The 24,011-nt window shown below is 47.0% G+C and overlaps 1 protein-coding gene across 1 annotated transcript in view; it reads left to right on the top strand.

Moving 5' to 3' along the window:
• The first annotated feature begins 13,157 nt into the window (after nucleotides 1–13,157).
• Nucleotides 13,158–24,011, top strand: part of LOC135549607 (juxtaposed with another zinc finger protein 1) — a 40,439-nt gene continuing 29,585 nt past the window's right edge. The window contains exon 1 of the mRNA XM_064979723.1: nucleotides 13,158–13,407. Coding sequence (XP_064835795.1) covers nucleotides 13,293–13,407 — 115 coding nt within the window. The 5' untranslated portion in view covers nucleotides 13,158–13,292. The remainder of the gene's footprint in view (nucleotides 13,408–24,011) is intronic.

Here is a 24,011-nt window from a genome sequence, read left to right as displayed (position 1 = left end):
CACAGCTATAACTCCGCCGTTATTATCAGCCATTACTATCTGCCATCTTCAGCCAGCCTTTAGCATCTTTTTATTGCCCCTAGACGCCTGCTGTGGGCCCTGCGTCACCCTGCCTGTAGATGTGTGAGGGAGACAGGACAAACAGAGACAGGTTACTGATCCCTATTCACCTGGGTCAGAGCTCCGGCCTCATGTACAGAAGAGATTGACTATAATGTGTGTGAGTTTGTGCAGATGGGTGTTGTAAAAACTGGTTGCAGTTGTGGTTTGAATAAAGGACTGTATCTTGATGTTACTGTTGCTGGTTAGAGTTGGGGCAGTCATGGTGTTGTGTCCATTAAAACAGATAGGAGGATTACAGTTGAATGGGCTGGTGGCCATTTTATTACTGTAGTTTGAATCATGAAACGATATTGCAGGATGGTGAACTGGGAAAACAAGGAAATAAAACATACATGGTAGTATTTCATAAGGTAAAGCAGATACATATAGATGTACTCATTAATAAATACAACATATCATTACGAATACTACAGTGGAGAAACATAGGTTTAATAATGAGTAAAAGAGATGCATATCACACATATATATATCAGACAATAACATGAAATGTTCTCTATTAAATGATCATATGAATCAAGAAATAAGAACAACTTATGTGGTCAATAAACATCCAAAAAATACAAAGTAAAAGTTTCAAGAGAAAAAGGTCTTGCAACAAACACATGCAAACTGAAAGGCATGATCTGCCACCCCGACCGTGAACAGGTGTGTCCCTGATTGTGGACAGGTGTGTCCCTGACTGGGGACAGGTGTATCCCTGACTGGGGACAGGTGTGTCCCTGACTGTGGACAGGTGTCTCCCTGACTGGGGACAGATGTGTCCCTGACTGGGGACAGGTGTGTCACTGACTGTGGACAGGTGTCTCCCTGATTGTGGACAGGTGTGTCCCTGATTGTGGACAGGTGTACCTGACTGTGGACAGGTGTCTCCCTGACTGGGGACAGATGTGTCCCTGATTGTGGACAGGTGTCTCCCTGACTGGGGAAAGATGTGTCCCTGACTGTGGACTGGTGTCTCCCTGATTGGGGACAGATGTGTCCCTGATTGGGGACAGGTGTCTCCCTGACTGGGGAAAGATGTGTCCCTGACTGTGGACTGGTGTCTCCCTGATTGGGGACAGATGTGTCCCTGATTGGGGAAAGATGTGTCCCTGACTGGGGACAGGTGTGTCCCTGACTGGGGAAAGATGTGTCCCTGACTGTGGACAGGTGTGTCCCTGACTGGGGACAGGTGTATCCCTGACTGGGGACAGATGTGTCCCTGATTGGGGAAAGATGTGTCCCTGACTGTGGACAGATGTGTCCCTGACTGGGGAAAGATGTGTCCCTGACTGTGGACAGGTGTGTCCCTGACTGGGGACAGATGTGTCCCTGACTGGGGACAGGTGTATCCCTGACTGGGGACAGATGTGTCCCTGACTGGGGACAGGTGTATCCCTGACTGTGGACTGGTGTGTCCCTGATTGGGGAAAGATGTGTCCCTGACTGGGGACAGGTGTATCCCTGACTGGGGACAGGTGTATCCCTGACTGTGGACAGGTGTATCCCTGACTGTGGACTGGTGTATCCCTCACTGGGGAAGGATGTGTCCCTGACTGGGGACAGGTGTATCCCTCACTGTGGACAGGTGTGTCCCTGACTGGGGCAAGATGTGTCCCTGACTGTGGACAGGTGTATCCCTGACTGTGGACAGGTGTGTCCCTGACTGTGGACAGGTGTCTCCCTAACTGGGGACAGATGTGTCCCTGACTGTGGACAGGTGTGTCACTGACTGTGGACAGGTGTCTCCCTGATTGTGGACAGGTGTGTCCCTGATTGTGGACAGGTGTACCTGACTGTGGACAGGTGTCTCCCTGACTGGGGACAGATGTGTCCCTGATTGGGGACAGGTGTATCCCTCACTGTGTACAGGTGCCTCCCTGACTGGGGAAAGATGTGTCCCTGATTGTTGACAGGTGGTAACCCTGACTGCGGACAGGTGTGTCCCTGATTGTGGACAGGTGGTAACCCTGACTGTGGACAGGTGTGTCCCTGATTGTTGACAGGTGGTAACCCTAACTGTGGACAGGTGTGTCCCTGACTGTGGACAGGTGGGTCCCTGACTGTGGACAGGTGGGTCCCTGACTGTGGACAGATGTCTCCCTGATTGTTGACAGGTGGTAACCCTGACTGCGGACAGGTGTGTCCCTGATTGTGGACAGGTGGTAACCCTGACTGTGGACAGGTGTCTCCCTGACTGGGGACAGATGTGTCCCTGATTGTGGACAGGTGTCTCCCTGACTGGGGAAAGATGTGTCCCTGACTGTGGACTGGTGTCTCCCTGATTGTGGAAAGATGTGTCCCTGATTGGGGAAAGATGTGTCCCTGACTGGGGAAAGATGTGTCCCTGATTGTGGACAGGTGTGTCCCTGACTGGGGACAGGTGTATCCCTGACTGGGGACAGGTGTATCCCTGACTGGGGACAGGTGTATCCCTGACTGGGGACAGGTGTATCCCTGACTGTGGACTGGTGTGTCCCTGATTGGGGACAGATGTGTCCCTGACTGGGGAAAGATGTGTCCCTGACTGGGGAAAGATGTGTCCCTGACTGGGGACAGGTGTATCCCTGACTGGGGACAGGTGTATCCCTGACTGGGGACAGGTGTATCCCTGACTGGGGACAGGTGTATCCCTGACTGTGGACTGGTGTATCCCTCACTGGGGAAGGATGTGTCCCTGACTGGGGACAGGTGTATCCCTCACTGTGGACAGGTGTGTCCCTGACTGGGGCAAGATGTGTCCCTGACTGTGGACAGGTGTGTCCCTGACTGTGGACAGGTGTCTCCCTAACTGGGGACAGATGTGTCCCTGACTGTGGACAGGTGTGTCACTGACTGTGGACAGGTGTCTCCCTGATTGTGGACAGGTGTGTCCCTGATTGTGGACAGGTGTACCTGACTGTGGACAGGTGTCTCCCTGACTGGGGACAGATGTGTCCCTGATTGGGGACAGGTGTATCCCTCACTGTGTACAGGTGCCTCCCTGACTGGGGAAAGATGTGTCCCTGATTGTTGACAGGTGGTAACCCTGACTGCGGACAGGTGTGTCCCTGATTGTTGACAGGTGGTAACCCTGACTGCGGACAGGTGTGTCCCTGATTGTGGACAGGTGGTAACCCTGACTGTGGACAGGTGTGTCCCTGATTGTTGACAGGTGGTAACCCTAACTGTGGACAGGTGTGTCCCTGACTGTGGACAGGTGGGTCCCTGACTGTGGACAGATGTCTCCCTGATTGTTGACAGGTGGTAACCCTGACTGCGGACAGGTGTGTCCCTGATTGTGGACAGGTGGTAACCCTGACTGTGGACAGGTGTGTCCCTGATTGTTGACTGGTGGTAACCCTAACTGTGGACAGGTGTGTCCCTGACTGTGGACAGGCTGGGTCCCTGACTGTGGACAGGTGGGTCCCTGACTGTGGACAGGTGTATCCCTGACTGTGGACAGGCTGGGTCCCTGACTGTGGACAGGTGTATCCCTGACTGTGGACAGGTGGGTCCCTGACTGTGGACAGGCTGGGTCCCTGACTGTGGACAGGTGGGTCCCTGACTGTGGACAGGTGGGTCCCTGACTGTGGACAGGTGGGTCCCTGACTGTGGACAGGCTGGGTCCCTGACTGTGGACAGGTGGGTCCCTGACTGTGGACAGGTGGGTCCCTGACTGTGGACAGGTGGGTCCCTGACTGTGGACAGGCTGGGTCCCTGACTGTGGACAGGTGTATCCCTGAGACAGGTGGGTCCCTGACTGTGGACAGGTGGGTCCCTGACTGTGGACAGGTGGGTCCTTGACTGTGGACAGGTGGGTCCCTGACTGTGGACAGGTGTGTCCCTGACTGTGGACAGGCTGGGTCCCTGACTGTGGACAGGTGGGTCCCTGACTGTGGACAGGTGGGTCCCTGACTGTGGACAGGTGTGTCCCTGACTGTGGACTGGTAGGTCCCTGACTGTCGACAGGTGGGTCCCTGACTGTGGACAGGTGGGTCCCTGACTGTGGACAGGTGGGTCCCTGACTGTGGACAGGTAGGTCCCTGACTGTGGACAGGTGTGTCCCTGACTGTGGACAGGTAGGTCCCTGACTGTCGACAGGTGGGTCCCTGACTGTGGACAGGCTGGGTCCCTGACTGTGGACAGGTGGGTCCCTGACTGTGGACAGGTGGGTCCCTGACTGTGGACAGGCTGGGTCCCTGAATGTGGAAAGGTGTATCCCTGAGACAGGTGGGTCCCTGACTGTGGACAGGTGTGTCCCTGACTGTGGACAGGCAACTCTCCTAAGGACTCGGGAGCGGCAAAGGTTGAGAGCCATTTGTCTTCCAAACCACGACCCTGCCAAGCCGCACTGCTTCTTGACACACTGCTTGCTTTACCCACAAGCCAACTGCAGCAATGTGTCAGAGGAAACACTGTCCAGCTGGCAACCGAGGTCAGCTTGCAGGTGCCCAGCCCACCACAAGGAGTCACTGGAGCACTATAGGACAAGGAAATCCAGGCCGGACAAACCTTCACCTAACCTGGACGATGCTGGGCCAAGTGTATGCCGCCTCATGGATCTCCCGTCATCGCCGGCTGTGACACATCCATGGTTCAAACCCTTGTCTGTAGTGACGCCTCAAGCACTGCGATGAAGTGCCTTAGACCCCTGTGCCACTCAGGAGGCCCGAAATATAAACCACTTCATTACATTCACATTTTCTCTAAACACAAATAAATAGGCATATTTTAGGCTATAAATACATGAAGTTACTGCTTTGTTTCCCCTGGCCAGAGGGGTTCAGAGGGCACAGGCCTCTCTAGTCTACCTGCAGATGTGGTAGGCTACAAGTGATCAGACTGAAGCACAGATTAATTGTGCACAAGTTGACAGATCATGAGGCAAATCTGTCTAAACTACTGTACTTTATCTCTATTTTCAATGCTTTTGTGCCCCTATTTTCTATCAAACCGAATCAAAAGTGTTTGGGCCCATGCCAGCTTGCCACACGTTTGCAGGCGGCCCTGATGTGCAGATCTCTACAACATAGACAGATGGAAATCCCCACATAATGCTACAAATGAAGAAACATATCCTGTATGTACAGTTGAAGTCGGAAGTTTACATACACTTTAGTTGGAGTCATTAAAACTCGTTTTTCAACCACTCCACACATTTCTTGTTAACAAACTATAGTTTTGGCAAGTCGGTTAGGACATCTACTTTGTGCATGACACAAGTAATTTTTCCAACAATTGCTTACAGACAGATTATTTCGCTTATAATTCACTGTATCACAGTTCCAGTGGGTCAGAAGTTTACAAACACGAAGTTGACTATGCTTTCAAACAGCTTGGAAAATTCCAGAAATTATGTCATTGCTTTAGAAGTGTCTGACAGACTAATTGACATCATTTGAGTCAGTTGGAGGTGTAACTGTAGATGTATTTCAAGGCCTACCTTCAAACTCAGTGCCTCTTTGCTTGACATCATGGGAAATCAAAAGAAATCAGCCAAGACCTCAGAAAAAAAATTGTAGACCTCCACAAGTCTGGTTCATCCTTGGGAGCAATTTTCAAACGCCTGAAGGTACCATGTTCATCTGTACAAACAATAGTACTGTCACGCCCTGGCCATAGAGAGGCTTTTATTCTCTATTTTGGTTAGGCCAGGGTGTGACTAGGGTGGGCATTCTAGTTTCTTTATTTCTATGTTTTTGGCCGGGTGTGGTTCTCAATCAAAGGCAGCTGTCTATTGTTGTCTCTGATTGGGAATCATACTTAGGTAGCTTTTACCCACCTGTGTTTTGTGGGTAGTTGTTTTCTGTTTTGTGTTTGCACCAGACAGAACTGTTTCGTTTTGTTCCACGTTATTTTGTTTCAGTTTGAATACGTACCACGCTGCACTTTGGTTCTCTTCTTTTAACAGCCGTGACAAGTACGCAAGTATAAATACCATGGGACCACGCAGCCGTCATACCGCTCAGGAAGGAGACGCGTTCTGTCTCCTAGAGATGAATGTACTTTGGTGCGAAAAGTGCAAATCAATCCCAGAACAACAGTAAAGGACCTTGTGAAGATGCTGGAGGAAATGGGTACAAAAGTATCTATATCCACAGTAAATCAAGTCTTCTATTGACATAACCTGAAAGGCTGCTCAGCAAGGAAGAAGCCACTACTCCAAAACCGCCATTAAAGAGCCAGACTACGGTTTGCGATTGCACATGGGACCAAAGATCGTACTTTTTGGAGAAATGTCCTCTGGTCTGATGAAACAAAATAGAACTGTTTGGCCATAATGACCATCGTTATGTTAGGAGGAAAAATGGGGAGGCTTGCAAGTCGAAGAACACCATCCCAACCGTGAAGCACGGGGGTGGCAGCATCATGTTGTGTGGGTGCTTTGCTGCAGGAGGGACTGGTGCACTTCATAAAATAGATGGCATCATGAGGCAGGAAAATGATGTCGCCATATTGAAGCTACATCTCAAGACATCAGTCAGGAAGTTAAAGCTTGGTCGCAAATGGGTCTTTACAAACAATAGTATAATGACCCAAGCATACTTCCAAAGTGGCAAAATGGTTTAAGGACAACAAAGTCAAGGTATTGGAGTGGCCATCACATAACCCTGACCTCAATCCCATAGAACATTTGTGGGCAGAACTGAAAAAGCATGTGCGAGCAAGGAGGCCTACAAACGTAACTCTGTCAGGAGGAATGGGTTAAAATTCACCCAGCTTATTGCGGGAAGCTTGTGGAAGGCTACTCGAAATGTTTGACCCAAGTTAAACAATTTCAAAGGCAATGCTACCAAATACTAATTGAGTGTATGTAAACTTCTGACCCACTGGGAATGTGATGAAAGAAATAGAAGCTGAAATAAATCATTATCTCTACTATTATTCTGATGTTTCACATTCTTAAAATAGAGTGGTGATCCTAACTAACCTACGACAGGGAATTTTTACTGGGATTAAATGTCAGGAATTGTGAAAAACTGGGTTTGGCTAAGTTGTATGTAAACTTCTGACTTCAACTGTATATTCTACTGTAAAAATATTTTTACTTAGTACCTCAACATTTTTAGTATCATGCAAGTCAAAATTTCAAATCTAAAAATATTGACTTGCATATCTCCAAATGTTGAGATAGTATAAACATTTTTATCGTTATTGGGGGTGGCGAGAATGGGCTTTCATATTTTGGTGAGCTCAATTCGGCATTTCTCTAAAGAGAAATCAAATAATTCACAAGATAAATCAAGTCATGAACTATGTGGAGTTCATACTGCTGCTCCCCCTATGGTCAGTCCCTATGGTCAGTCCCCCCACCCCCTCAATGTTCATACTGCTGCTCCCCCTATGGTCAGTCCCCCCACCCCCTCAATGTTCATACTGCTGCTCCCCCTATGGTCATTCCACTCCACCCCCTCAATGTTCATACTACTGCTCCCCCTATGGTCATTCCACCCCACCCCCTCAATGTTCATACTGCTGCTCCCCCTATGGTCATTCCACTCCACCCCCTCAATGTTCATACTGCTGCTACCCCTATGGTCATTCCACCCCACCCCCTCAATGTTCATACTGCTGCTCCCCCTATGGTCATTCCACCCCACCCCCTCAATGTTCATACTGCTGCTCCCCCTATGGTCATTCCACCCCACCCCCTCAATGTTCATACTGCTGCTCCCCCTATGGTCATTCCACCCCACCCCTCAATGTTCATACTGCTGCTCCCCCTATGGTCAGTCCCCCCACCCCCTCAATGTTCATACTGCTGCTCCCCCTATGGTCATTCCACCCCACCCCCTCAATGTTCATACTGCTGCTCCCCCTATGGTCATTCCACCCCACCCCTCAATGTTCATACTGCTGCTCCCCCTATGGTCAGTCCCCCCACCCCCTCAATGTTCATACTGCTGCTCCCCCTATGGTCATTCCACTCCACCCCCTCAATGTTCACACTGCTGCTCCCCCTATGGTCATTTCACCCCACCCCCTCAATGTTCACACTGCTGCTCCCCCTATGGTCATTCCACCCCACCCCTCAATGTTCATACTGCTGCTACCCCTATGGTCATTCCACCCCACCCCTCAATGTTCATACTGCTGCTCCCCCTATGGTCATTCCACCCCACCCCCTCACTGTTCATACTGCTGCTCCCCCTATGGTCATTCCACCCCACCCCCTCAATGTTCATACTGCTGCTCCCCCTATGGTCATTCCACTCCACCCCCTCACTGTTCATACTGCTGCTCCCCCTATGGTCATTCCACCCCACCCCTCAATGTTCATACTGCTGCTACCCCTATGGTCATTCCACCCCACCCCTCAATGTTCATACTGCTGCTACCCCTATGGTCATTCCACCCCACCCCCTCAATGTTCATACTGCTGCTCCCCCTATGGTCATTCCACTCCACCCCCTCACTGTTCATACTGCTGCTCCCCCTATGGTCATTCCACCCCACCCCCTCAATGTTCATACTGCTGCTCCCCCTATGGTCATTCCACCCCACCCCCTCACTGTTCATACTGCTGCTCCCCCTATGGTCATTCCACCCCACCCCCTCAATGTTCATACTGCTGCTCCCCTATGGTCATTCCACTCCACCCCCTCACTGTTCATACTGCTGCTCCCCCTATGGTCATTCCACCCCACCCCCTCAATGTTCATACTGCTGCTACCCCTATGGTCATTCCACCCCACCCCTCAATGTTCATACTGCTGCTACCCCTATGGTCATTCCACTCCACCCCCTCAATGTTCATACTGCTGCTCCCCCTAAATCAAGTCATGAACTATGTGGAGTTGTATTTTTCGTTAAGCAAATATTAAAATCAAATGCAAATAGTCCGGATGGCCATTTAATTAATATTTGGGGGTAGAAGCTGTTAAGGAGCCTTTTGGACCTAGACTTGTCGTTCCGGTACTGTTTGCCGTGCGGTAGCAGAGAGAACAGTCTATGACTTGGGTGACTGGAGTCTTTGACAGTTTTTTGGACCTTCCTCTGAGTATAGTATATAGGTCCTGGATGGCAGGAAGCTTGGCCTCAGTGATGTACTGGGCTGTACGCACTACCCTCTCGGATGCCGATGTTCATACTGCTGCTCCCCCTATGGTCATTCCACCCCACCCCTCAATGTTCATACTGCTGCTCCCCCTATGGTCATTCCACTCCACCCCCTCAATGTTCACACTGCTGCTCCCCCTATGGTCATTCCACTCCACCCCCTCAATGTTCACACTGCTGCTCCCCCTATGGTCATTCCACTCCACCCCCTCAATGTTCACACTGCTGCTCCCCCTATGGTCATTCCACTCCACCCCCTCAATGTTCATACTGCTGCTCCCCCTATGGTCATTCCACTCCACCCCCTCGACAGTCTTTACTCTGACTTTACCACAATGAACATGTATTTATTCATCACTGTTGTTGTTATTATTATATAGTTCTATTTCTATTGTTTTTTATTTTACTAGTCCTGCATGTTGGAGAGATTTTCACTGTACCCTGCAATCTCACTCGATAACCTGTACACGTGACTATTAAACAATCTGAATCTTTCAATGAGAATGACAGCTCTAAAACTGACATTACTATGTGAATTTGGTCGGTTGCCCAAAAAGTTACATATTGCATGTTTAATGTAATAAAATAAAAAAATAGAACCCAAAACCGAACCGACCTCAAAAAGCACTAATCGCTGAGCACTAGTGTTGGTGTGTGTATGTGTGTGTAGGTGTGCAAGTGTCTTTGCTCCTCTAATGCCTTATCTGACTCCTCTGTCTGGTCCTTGGCCTCATTAAATGGGCCTTGAAATCTGTCGGCGACAATCCAGATAATCCAACCTACCCGGTAATAATCTATCCAACTCCACTGTAATCTGGGTTCACAGCCACTGGCCTAATAGACTAAATACACTGATCATGCCATCGGCCATAAACTGAAACTGCCCTGTCTTTCTCTTTTCCCTCTGTCTCTCGCTGAGTTGTTCTCTCCTCTCTCTCTCTCTCTCTCTCTGTCTTTACCTCTCTCTCTCTCCATCTGTCTCTCCCTTTCTCTCTCTCCCTCCAGAACTACAGATTATAGCATTTCACATTTACTCAATGGTGTTCACTTTAGTGCGTCACTGACACAACTCTGACGTGAGCCATGTGTTGGCTGTGTGGAATACAGCTGCCTGTGTGGCTGTGCTCCATAGCACTATGTTTATGTAGGAGGGGTTGTGTAGATGTGTGTGTGTGATGGAACATCTGTGTGATTCAGTGTGTGTATGCATGTGCGTGTGTTACAGTGATGTCATAGTCCGTGACTGTCAGTGCTGGGAAAAGTACCTAATTGTCATACTTGAGTAAAAGTAAAGATACCTTAATAGAAAATGACATCCAGTAAAAAAACAATTTAAGTAAAAATCTTAAGGTATTTGTTTTTAAATATACTTCAGTATCAAAAGTAAATGTAATTGTTAAAATTACTTATGTATCAAAAGTAAATGTACAATTATTTCATATTCCTTGTATTATGCAAACCAGATTTTTTTTACGGATAGCCAAGGGCACACTCCTACACTCAGACATCATTTACAAAAGAAGCCTTGGTGTTTAGTGAGTCCAGCAGACCAGAGCAGTAGGGATGACCAGGGATGTTCTCTTGATAAGTGTGTGAATTGGACCATTCTAAATGTAACGAGTAATTTTGGGCGTCAGGGAAAATGTATCGAGTAAAAAGTACATTATATTGTTTGGGAATGTAGTGGAGTAAAAGTCAAAGTTGTCAAAAATATCAATAGTAAAGTATGTATACCATCCATAAAGTAGTACTTTAAAGTATTTGTACTTCGGTAGTTTCCACCACTGGTGACTGCAAGTGCCTGGTGTGTTGTTTGTGCGCATTGTAGTGTGCTTGTGTGTGTGTTTGTGTGTGTGTTCACATGCTTGCTTGGTCAGAGAACAGCCTGGAAAATGTGTGGCTGTGTTCCCTGTTCCTTGGGATGTTGACTGAAGTCACTGGTCGGTGGTTTATGACTCCCAGTTTAACGGTCGATTAACCATCGATCACTGGCCTGGTTGGTCAAGCTCTATGATTTAATGGACATTCTCCCCTCTCTCTAACCAACACACGCTCACAGACACACACACACACAAACAAACCCACACACAGACACACAAACACACACACAAACACACATAGCTCACTCCTCTATTGCATTTAGGCTTATAATGGAGGAACATTAATCACTAAACATATGGATATAATTGATACCTTAGTCAATACGCTGATGCTTTCATTACTGTAACATCCCTCTAATGCTTTCACACACAAACACACACACACACACACACACACACACACACACACACACACACACACACACACACACACACACACACACACGTTATTCAAATCAAATCAAATGTATTTATATAGCCCTTCGTACATCAGCTGATGTCTCAAAGTGCTGTACAGACACCCAGCCTGAAACCACAAACAGCAAGCAATGCAGGTGTAGAAGCACGGTGGCTAGGAAAAACTCCCTAGAAAGGCCAAAACCTAGGAAGAAACCTAGAGAGGAACCAGGCTATGAGGGGTGACCAGTCCTCTTCTGGCTGTGCCGGGTGGAGATTATAACAGAACATGGCCAATATGTTCAAATGTTCATAAATGACAAGCATGGTCAAATAACAATAATCACAGTGGTTGTCGAGGGTGCAGCAAGTCAGCACCTCAGGAGTAAATGTCAGTTGGCTTTTCATAGCCGATCATTAAGAGTATCTCTACCACTCCTGCTGTCTCTAGAGATTTGAAAACAGCAGGTCTGGGACAGGTAGCACGTCCGGTTAACAGGTCAGGATTCCATAGCCACAGGCAGAACAGTTGAAACTGGAGCAGCAGCACAGCCAGGTGGACTGGGGACAGTAGGGAGCCATCATGCCAGGTGGTCCTAGGGCTCAGGTCCTCCAAGAGAGAGAAAGAAAGAGAGAATTAGAGAGAGCATACTTAAATTCACACAGGACACCGGATAAGACAGGAGAAGTACTCCAGATATAACAAACTGACCCTAGCCCCCCGACACATAAACTACTGCAGCATAAATACTGGAGGCTGAGACAGGAGGGGTCAGGAGACACTGTGGCCCCATCCGATGATATCCCCAGACAGGGCCAAACAGGAAGGATATAACCCCACCCACTTTGCCAAAGCACAGCCCCCACACCACTAGAGGGATATCTTCAACCATCAACTTACCATCCTGAGACAAGGCCGAGTATAGCCCACAAAGATCTCCGCCACGGCACAACCCAAGGGGGGGCACCAACCCAGACAAGGCGTCAACCCAGACATATTGTTATGTATGTGGTTGTATTTGTGGTGACATTAAGGCTCCACACTGAACATTTAATCTAAGGGTGAGATGGTAAAGACTTAATATAATGTATCCTAATCAGACTATTCTAATCTAGTACATGTAGCCTATAATACATGATTGAGTTAATCTGACTCTCTGGTGATTTGACCTGATCTAGCCATGCTTCAGGAGGTATCTAGAGGCCAATCTCTTTTTCTCTCTCTAGCCCTGGGTCAATGGTATTGCTCGTGCTTTGCAGAGTAGGACTATATGAGTTTGAATTAAACCCGGTCTGCCTTAGCAAAGAAGGACTGGTTAGTGGTTCGTGGGACGTACCTACAGTGTTGCCTCAGTTGCGGTACTGTATACTATTAGGCTAGCTAGTATGGATATTCTAGTGATTCATTCATATATTATAAGCCTATGTGTGTGTCATTACATTTATCTATACATGTATTAATAGGATAGGCCTACAACATATTCATAACATTGTAGCTTAATAAGCCTGAATCCAACAACCAGGCTATTCATTCCTACCACCCATTATTTATTCCATGACATACAGCACCGCAAGTCGTTAGTGAGTCAACAACCTTATTAATGCATTTTTGGAGAGGAATGCAAAGTCTTCCCCGCTGGAATATTTACATACCTTCACAAAAGCAACAGGTAAACACATGACGTAAGGCCGTCGTCCCTCCCTCTTCTACCCCCACAGTCCCTCCTGCTCCCCCAGCTGCTGTTGTGTCCTGCCTGGCTGCCCGGTGTCTGCTACACTGCTCCCCGCTCTGCCCGCTCCTTCCCCGGACCCAAAGCCCGCCTCGCACCGCCCCGGCTACCGAACTCCCAGTGAATGCACTAGCCAGCAACCATGACAGGCATCGCCGCCGCGTCTTTCTTCTCCAACTCCTGCAGGTTCGGGGGTTGTGGGCTCCAGTTCGAGTCTCTGGCCGAGCTAATCGTCCACATCGAGGACAATCACATCGGTGAGTCACAGAGGGAGAGGAGAGGTTGCATAGCTAGCTGGGCTAATGCTAGGCTAGAAGAACACGGTTCCATTTCATTCCGCTATGCGGAATGCCTGCCTGTTACATTTTCCGAGTCGGCTCGCTGCAAATAAATGTAGTAGGTATCTTTGTGTCCAGAATAAAAATGGGGAAACCAAGTTTTCCCTCGGATGAGTATAGTTTTGTATTATTGTGTAGCTATTTATAAAGCTAACGTTATCATAGGTGGCTAAGCTAGCCGTGTCTAGCCAGGCAGAGGTTTTGCATTGGTCGCTGTGTTTACGTTTAGGCCCGTGTTGCAATGCAGCGGAGCACTGCTTGTGGATAAGAATAGGGGAATTTACTCTCGACATTCTCCCCCCATGTGCACAGACGTTCTTACCTTGAAAATGTATTAAAGAATGATGTAGGTGTAAATTATAGTTAATTGATTGGACTCAGTCACACCTAGATGACCAAATGCCGCTAGTTTAGTATAGTAGCCTACATATCAGGTATCGTTGCAAGTCAAAGTTGATAAAATTATTTTGTTGTCAACTAAAATGTTAAGATACTTGTGGCCGCAAAGTTCTTTGCGCTTTCTATATGTATTTTTGCCAGCAACAACGAAACGGTACAATGTTTGGTTAACTGAAGACTTGGTGTCTGAAAGTGGGTGTTGCAAAATAAGTGGGTGGATCAACAGGGATGGGGTGTAACATCAGCGCTCCATTATTGGTTAGACCAGCCATAGCCAGGTGCACCACATGTCAGTTTAATGTTTACATAGCAGGTTAGGAGAATTAACGTGGCAGGTTAGGAGAATGAGGGTAAGGTTTGGACAATTAACGTGGCAGGTTAGGAGAATGAGGGTAGAGTTAGGACAATTATTGTGGCAGGTTAGGAGAATGAGGGTAGGGTTAGGACAATTTACGTGGCAGGTTAGGAGAATGAGGGTAAGGTTAGGACAATTAACGTGGCAGGTTAGGAGAATGAGGGTAGGGTTAGGACAATTTACGTGGCAGGTTAGGAGAATGAGGGTAGGGTTAGGACAATTTTGACACATACAACGACACAGAGTTACACATGGAGTAAATCAAACATACAGTCAGATAATACAATAGAAAAATAAGTCTATATACGATGTGAGCAAATGAGGTGAGATAAGGGAGGTAAAGGCAAAAAAAAGGCCATGGTGGCAAAGTAAATACAATATAGCAAGTAAAACACTGGAATGGTAGATTTGCAGTGGAATAATGTGCAAAGTAGAAATAATGGGGTGCAAAGGAGCAAAATAAATACAGTATGGGAAGAGGTAGTTGTTTGGGCTAAATTATAGATGGGCTATGTACAGGTGCAGTAATCTGTGAGCTGCTCTGACAGCTGGTGCTTAAAGCTATTGAGGGAGATAAATGTTTCCAGTTTCAGAGATTTTTGTAGTTCGTTCCAGTCATTGGCAGCAGAGAACTGGAAGGAGAGGTGGCAAAAGGAGGAATTGGTTTTGGGGTGACCAGAGAGATATACCTGCTGGAGCGCGTGCTACAGGTGGGTGCTGCTATGGTGCCCAGCGAGCTGAGATGAGGGGGGACTTTACCTAGCAGGGTCATGTAGATGACCTTTAGCCAGTTGGTTTGGCGACGAGTATGAAGCGAGGGCCAGCCAACGAGAGTGTACAGGTCGCAGTGGTGGGTAGTATATTGGGCTTTGGTGACAAAACGGATGGCACTGTGATAGACTGCATTCAATTTGTTGAGTAGGGTATTGGAGGCTATTTTGTAAATGACATCGCCAAAGTTGAGGATCGGTAGGATTTTCAGTTTTACAAGGGTATGTTTGGCAGCATGAGTGAAGGATGCTTTGCTGCGAAATAGGAAGCCAATTCTAGATTTAACTTTGGATTGGAGATGTTTAATGTGAGTCAGCAAGGAGAGTCTACAGTCTAACCAGACACCTAGGTAATTGTAGTTGTCCACATTTTCTAAGTCATAACAGTCCAGAGTAGTGATGTTGGACAGGCGGGCAGGTGCAGGCAGCGATCGGTTGAAAAGCATACATTTAGTTTTACTTGTATTTAAGAGCAGTTGGAGGCCACGGAAGGAGAGTTGTATGGCATTGAAGCTCGTCTGGAGGTTAGTTAACACAGTGTCCAAAGAAGTGCCAGAAGTATACAGAATGGTGTCGTCTGCGTAGAGGTGAATCAGAGACTCACCAGCAGCAAGAGCGACATCATTGATGTATACAGAGAAGAGAGTCGGTCTAGAGTGTCACCCCCTTTGAAGATGGGGATAACCGCAGCAGCTTTCCAATCTTTTGGAATCTCAGACGACACGAAAGAGAGGTGGCAGGTCAATTAACGTGGCAGGTTAGGAGAATGAGGGTAGGGTTAGGACAATTAACGGGGCAGGTTAGGAGAATGAGGGTAGGGTTAGGACAATTAACGTGGCAGGTCAGGAGAATGAGGGTAGGGTTAGGACAATTAACGTGGCAGGTCAGGAGAATGAGGGTAGGGTTAGGACAATTAACGGGGCAGGTTAGGAGAATGAGGGTAGGGTTAGGACAATTAACGTGGCAGGTTAGGAGAATGAGGGTAGGGTTAGGACAATTAACGGGGCAGGTTAGGAGAATGAGGGTAGGGTTAGGACAATTAACGTGGCAGGTCAGGAGAATGAGGGTAGGGTTAGGACAATTAACGTGGCAGGTCAGGAGAATGAGGGTAGGGTTAGGCAAATAGTCACAGTTAGGCTTAGCTAAAATGCTACAGCTGTCAACAATCAACTCATCGTGCAACCCAATAAGCCATGCAAAACGGTCTACAAGTGTCACCAGTCTGATCAGTGGGGTCAATGAGTTGATCCTACTGCTGCATCTCTACAATGACTGACCCATTAATAACACATCATCAGATCAATACTCTCATTAGATCTGTCCACCCAGCAAGGAGTGTGTGTGTTTCTATTTGTCTTTGGTTCTTCTCCTGCTGTTTCCCTGCAGCATGTCCGCCATTCAATTGTTACCCAATCAGTAACTACAATACAGAAGAGGAGTATTCTCTGTACAGGCAAACAGACTCATTTAATTGCTGATATCCTGGTTGTCCACCAGGGGAGATTGATGATATATCCTGGTTGTCCACCAGGGGAGATTGATGATATATCCTGGTTGTCCACCAGGGGAGATTGATGATATCCTGGTTGCCCACCAGGGGAGATTGATGATATCCTGGTTGTCCACCAGGGGAGATTGATGATATCCTGGTTGCCCACCAGGGGAGATTGATGATATCCTGGTTGTCCACCAGGGGAGATTGATGATATCCTGGTTGCCCACCAGGGGAGATTGATGATATCCTGGTTGCCCACCAGGGGAGATTGATGATATCCTGGTTGTCCACCAGGGGAGATTGATGATATCCTGGTTGTCCACCAGGGGAGATTGATGATATCCTGGTTGCCCACCAGGGGAGATTGATGATATCCTGGTTGTCCACCAGGGGAGATTGATGATATCCTGGTTGCCCACCAGGGAGATTGATGATATCCTGGTTGCCCACCAGGGAGATTGATGATATCCTGGTTGTCCACCAGGGAGATTGATGATATCCTGGTTGTCCACCAGGGGAGATTGATGATATCCTGGTTGTCCACCTGGGGAGATTGATGATATCCTGGTTGTCCACCAGGGTAGATTGATGATATGCCCTGTTGTCCACCTGGGGAGATTGATGATATGCCCTGTTGTCCACCTGGGGAGATTGATGATATATCCTGGTTGTCCACCAGGGGAGATTGATGATATCCTGGTTGTCCACCAGGGGAGATTGATGATATGCCCTGTTGTCCACCGGGGGAGATTGATGATATATCCTGGTTGTCCACCTGGGGAGATTGATGATATATCCTGGTTGTCCACCAGGGGAGATTGATGATATCCTGGTTGTCCACCAGGGGAGATTGATGATATCCTGGTTGTCCACCAGGGGAGATTGATGATATATCCTGGTTGTCCACCAGGGGAGATTGATGATATATCCTGGTTGTCCACCAGGAGAGATTGATGATATCCTGGTTGTCAACCAGGGGAGATTGATGATATGCCCTGTTGTCCACCAGGGGAGATTGATGATATCCTGGTTGTCCACCAGGGTAGATTGATGATATGCCCTGTTGTCCACCTGGGGAGATTGATGATATGCCCTGTTGTCCACCTGGGGAGATTGATGATATATCCTGGTTGTCCACCAGGGGAGATTGATGATATCCTGGTTGTCCACCAGGGGAGATTGATGATATCCTAGTTGTCCACCAGGGGAGATTGATGATATGCCCTGTTGTCCACCTGGGGAGATTGATGATATATCCTGGTTGTCCACCTGGGGAGATTGATGATATCCTGGTTGTCCACCAGGGGAGATTGATGATATGCCCTGTTGTCCACCTGGGGAGATTGATGATATATCCTGGTTGTCCACCTGGGGAGATTGATGATATCCTGGTTGTCCAACAGGGGAGATTGATGATATCCTGGTTGTCCACCAGGGGAGATTGCTGATATGCCCTGTTGTCCACCAGGGGAGATTGCTGATATGCCCTGTTGTCCACCTGGGGAGATGGATGATATCCTGGTTGTCCACCAGGGGAGATTGATGATATATCCTGGTTGTCCACCTGGGGAGATTGATGATATCCTGGTTGTCCACCTGGGGAGATGGATGATATCCTGGTTGTCCACCAGGGGAGATTGATGATATCCTGGTTGTCCACCAGGGGAGATTGATGATATCCTGGTTGTCCACCAGGGGAGATTGATGATATCCTGGTTGTCCACCAGGGGAGATTGATGATATCCTGGTTGTCCACCAGGGGAGATTGATGATATCCTGGTTGTCCACCAGGGGAGATTGATGATATGCCCTGTTGTCCACCAGGAGAGATTGCTGATATGCCCGGTTTGGTTGTCAACCAGGGGAGATTGCTGATATGCCCGGTTTGGTTGTCCATCGGTGGAGATAATTGGAACTATGCATTCGGGCAGGTGGCGTTCTGCTGGCATCCACCAAACCCAGATTCGTCGTCGGACTGCCAGATGGTAAAGCGTGGTTCATCACTCCAGAAAATGTGTTTCCACTGCTCCAGAGTCCAATGGTGGCGAGCTTTACACCACTCCAGCCGACACTTGGCATTGCGTATGGTGATCTCAGGCTTGTGTGCGGCTGCTCGGCCATGGAAACCCACTTCATGAATCTCCCAACGAACAGTTCTTGTGCTGACGTTGACTCCAGAGGCAGTTTGGAACACGGTAGTGAGTGTTGCAGCTGAGGACAGGTGATTTTTACTCACTTTATCACTGCGGTCCCGTTCTATTGAGCTTGTGTGGCCTATCACTTTGCGGCTGAGCCGTTTTGCTCCTAGACATTTCCACTTCTCAATAACAGCACTTACACTTTACAGGGGCAGCTCTAGCAGGGCAGAAATTTGATGAACTGACTTGTTGGAAAGGTGGCATCCTATGACGGTGCCACGTTGAAAGTCACTGAGCTCTTTAGTATGGGCCATTATACTGCCAATGTTTGTCTATGGAGATTGCATGGCTGTGTGTGTGATTTGTATATACCTGTCAGCAACGCGTGTGGCTGAAATGGACAAATGCAGCAATTTGAAGGTGTGTCCACATACTTTTGGGCATGTAGTGTACATCATCCTTGTCCTTTTTCAGCCAAGACTCCAAGGAACATAGAATATTACAGTTCTTCAGGTCCCGTTGATAGGATAGTCTCGAACTGGAGTTTGTCCAGTTTGTTCTCTAGCAACTACTTTCGCCAATAGAACAGAGGGTAGAGGAGGTTTATTTACTACAGTTGTCTCGTCAGGATGCCTGCCTCCTGTGCCGTCACTTACTCTTTCGAGTCCCGTCTGATGACGAGCGAGTGGAGGACAATCTCATTTCATAGTTTCCATGTTTCATCTTCTCGCCGCTGCTCCTCGATTACCTTTGACCTTTTTTCCAAAAAGAGGCGAATAAAACCAATTGAGATTTTCCCCAGGACTCAGACACGTTCAGCTGCAGCAAGCAGGAAGTCCATATTTAGAGATACAGCGCTGCCCTCTAGAGTCAGAGAATCTAATAGTATGTTGTTCATCATCCGCTGTAACTACAGTACCATTGATAGTTTATTCAGTGGCATCATGCAAGGTTTTGTTGCAGTGTTTTGAAAAGGAACTCCATCAATATTAACGGTGCCTCCTCTAAAGAATTATTGCTTTCAAAGTGCCATCCCACCATAGTCATGAAGTATATGGGAGACATGCTCAGACGTTCAGGGGCCCTCAGGACTCTGTGTGTACCTGCATGTGTGGGTGAGTGTTTGTGCGATAACTGTCCTGTATGTAGGCTACATCTATGATCGTGTCTCTAAGTTAGAGAGGTCGTTCTGTCTTTCCCTCTCTGTGTGAAGTCAGAGAAGAGGAATGTAGTGATGTCATCCTTGTCTAGCTGTGTGCCAGACTACCAGTGTTCTGTTGTCTGAACAAGTAGATACCTGCCTCTCACCTAAAACCTCCACTTCCCCTCTCCCACCAGTTCTACCTTGTTACAACACTGTATATAGCCATAATGACATTTGAAATGTCTATATTCCTTTGTAACTTTTGTGAGTGTAATGTTTATTTTTTAAATATTTTTATTTCACTTGCTTTAGCAATATTAACAAATGTTTCCCATGCTAATAAAGCCCATTGAATTGAGAGGGGGGAGGAGGGGAGGCGTGTGAGGGAGAGGGGAACAGAGAAAGAGAAGCACACACCACCTATCAATAGTGCTTCCCAAATTGGTGAATGTTGCCAGTACAACTTTTCTCAGTTACTGCTGTATGTTTTAAGCTAAGCTTGTTTATCTGAGATTCTGCTAATATAATGAAATGATGGTATAGGTCCAGCATATCCATCTATGTCCAGAAGGTGTCAGTATAGCACCTTGTTCTACTTCTCACTGTTCTGTTGAGCTCTTACTATGTCACCATTTGCTGTTTCTGTTCACAACATTGGAGTGTTTCTCTGTAGTTGAGGGGCTTCCTTTTCTGTGTTGTGTTTTTTTTCCTCAACTACATTTTTGGAGTATGCCTATGTGGTCTTGTGTGATCACGTACCGTGTGTTGGATGTGAAAGCAATGACTCCCCTACAGCATAGTTTACTAAACCAGTCATGTCAACCTAGTCAGTGTCAGATGAGTGATTTAATCCAGGACACGAAGGGAGGAGGGTAGGAAGGGTGCACTGTATAAGTATTTGAACAGGGTCCATGTTTGTGTTTGTTGTTGATGCCTGGTGTGTTTCCTCTCTCCCTCAATGCTGAGATGGGACACTACACGGAAGGAGTCTGTGTCCTTGTGTGTGAGTGGGTTGGTTTTTCTATCATTGCGGGGACCTAAAATCCCCCTTATTCCCCACAGGGATAGTAAAACATGGAGAAGTCTGAGGACAAAGGCTGTTTTAAGCTTAGGAGTTGGGGTTCGTGTTAGAATTAGAGTAAGTGGTTATGGTAAGGGGTTAGGGAAAATAGGATGTTGAATAGAAATATATTTTAGGGCCTCACGAGGGTAGAATAACGTGTGTGTGTGTGTGTGCCTTTGTACGTGTATGCTCCAAATTACCTGTCTGGGCGTAGAGGCAATTAGTGTATCCAAGAATGGAAAATACACCACCCCAATACACATACATACACACTCACACCGTCGGAAGTCGCAGGGCCAGAGCGCCTCACCATGCCCTGGGAAGTCTAATTATAGAGGGATGTACCCCCCCTCTCCCCTCCCTCTCTTTCCCCACTCTCCCCGTTTGTCTCCCTTCCCTCTCTCCATCCGGTGGCCTGCTGCTTCAGAAACACATTAAAATACTCTCTGTGGCTTAATTAGCAGTCTGAAAAACAAGACCCGCATTCTTGGCCTACTTTGACACACCCGCTAGACACACACACACACACACACACACCCGCTAGACACACACACCCGCTAGACACACACACACACACACACACACACACACACACACACACACACACCCGCTAGACACACACACACACACACACACACACACACACCCGCTAGACACACACACACACACACACACACACACACACACACACACACACACACACCCGCTAGACACACACACACCCGCTAGACACACACACACACACACACACACACACACACACACACACACACACTGGTGGAAGATGGCGCCGACAGACATGGCAGCTCTGCATCTAGCTCCGTAGCAACATTGCAGTATTTTGTTTTTTTGGTGTGTTATTTCTTACACTATTAGCCCTGAACGTTTTTTTACAAGCATTTCGCTACACCCGCAATAACATCTGCTAAATATGTGTATGTGACCAATAAGATTTGATTTGGTGTGGCCTTATCTTTGACCAGTAGGAGGCAGTAGTAGACTGTTTGTCAGAAAAGCAATGTTGTGTTGAAATGAGTAGAGTTCTGTTTGATGTGTAGCTGATTTAATGACAGAAATGCTAATTTGGAGTATATTTATGACTCCCTTGTGCTCCCAACTTACTGGTCTTATACACAGTCGGGTACACACACCCATATAGACACACACAAATTCACACGCTCACACACACTGTCTTTAGGGGAGAACTCAACCAGTGTGACAGCTATGATACAAAATATTAGTTATGATAGAACTAACAGACCTGTGTGTGTGTGTGTGTGTGCACGCATTCACCCTAAGTGTGTACCACTTCTTGTTACCGTGGTGGTATCAGGAGTGTAGTTGCTTCCTGTCCAGCTAGGTGAACGGAAGCCATAAAGTTGGGGAACTTTTATTGCTCTCCTTCTCAACACCTGGTTTACATAATCCCCCCCTCAAGCTATTGGTAAGCATTGTTCTAGGCTAGCTACATGTTAACCGTAATTAAACATACTGCAGTATATTGTTAGCATTGGGTAGCTTGACACAAAGATGGCGAACGAATGCATATAGTTAATTCAGGCCATTTACCTTTACAAAAAAAGGTCAGTTCCGGTCTACTTAACTGGGGGTCTCTCCCATAGACATCAATTTAATAGCAACTGGGAATGTTCTACTTAGGCCACTGACTTTCATTACCCCACTCACTGTTTATTTCTGGTTTGTCTCGCTTCCTCTTCCATCTCTGCTTGACATACTTTATTATTAAAATTATTTTTGTACTTTTATTTTAACAGGAAAAACCTAGGTCTCTTTTTCAAATGTGCCCTGTATTTAAACTCAGTTTTTCACAATTCCTGACATTTAATCAGAGTAAAAATTCCCTGTCTTAGGTCAGTTAGGATCACCACTTTATTTTAAGAATGTGACATGTCAGCATAATAGAATAATGAAATACATCCACAGGTACACCTCCAATTTACTCAAATGATGTCAATTAGCCTATCAGAAGCTTCTAAAGCCATGACTTAATTTTCTGGAATTTTCCAAGCTGTTTAAAGGCACAGTCAATTTAGTGTATGTACACTTCTGATCCACTGCAATTATTATACAGTGAATTATAAGTGAGAATCTTTCTGTAAACGATTTTTGGAAAAATGACTTGTGTTGTGAAAAAAGTAGATGTCCTCACCGACTTACCAAAACTATAGTTTGTTAACAAGAAATTTGTGGAACCGTCCGCGACCGGGAGGTCCGTGGGGCTACGCACAATTGGCCTAGCGTTGTCCGGGTTAGGGAGGGCTTGGCCGGTAGGGATATCCTTGTCTCATCGCGTACCAGCGACTCCTGTGGTTTGCCGGGCGCAGTTCGCGCCAACCAAGGTTGCCAGGTGCACAGTGTTTCCTCCGACACATTGGTGCGGCTGGCTTCCGGGTTGGATGTGCGCTGTGTTAAGAAGCAGTTGGATTGGGTTGTGTATCGGAGGACGCATGACTTTCAACCTTCGTCTCTCACGAGCCCGTACAGGAGTTGTAGCGATGAGACAAGATTGTAGCTACTAACAATTGGATACCACAAAATTGGGGAGAAAAAGGGGGTAAAATAAAAAATATAAAAAAAATAGATAAAGAAATTTGTGGAGTGGTTGAAAACGAGTTTAATTACTCCAACCTAAAGTGTATGTAAACTTCCGACTTCAACTGTATGTATGCTAGCTAAATGCTAACCATACTGAAACATTTACATTTTAGTCATTTAGCAGACACTCTTATACAGAGCGACTTACAGGAGCAATTGGGGTTAAGTGTCTGTTGTATGCTAGCTACATGCTAACCATACTGAAACATCAAATCAAATTGAATTAGTCACAGGCGCCGAATATAACAGGTGTAGACCTTAGAGTGAAATGCTTACTTACCAGCCCTGAACCAACAATGCAGTTTATATAAATATGGATAACAATAAGAAATAAAACTAACAAGTAATTAAAGAGCAGCTGTAAAATAACAATAGCAAGACTATATACGGGGAGTACCGGTACAGAGTCAATGTGAGTCAATGGCACCGGTTAGTTGAGGTAATATGTACATGTAGGTAGAGTTATTAAAGTGACTATGCATAGATAATAAAAGAGAGAGCAGCAGCATAAAAGAGAGAGGGGGGGCAATGCAAATAGTCTGG

Source organism: Oncorhynchus masou, chromosome 12 (genome assembly GCF_036934945.1).
Source record: "Oncorhynchus masou masou isolate Uvic2021 chromosome 12, UVic_Omas_1.1, whole genome shotgun sequence".
Lineage (NCBI taxonomy): Eukaryota > Metazoa > Chordata > Actinopteri > Salmoniformes > Salmonidae > Oncorhynchus > Oncorhynchus masou.
This window is presented reverse-complemented; position numbering and strand designations above follow the sequence as displayed.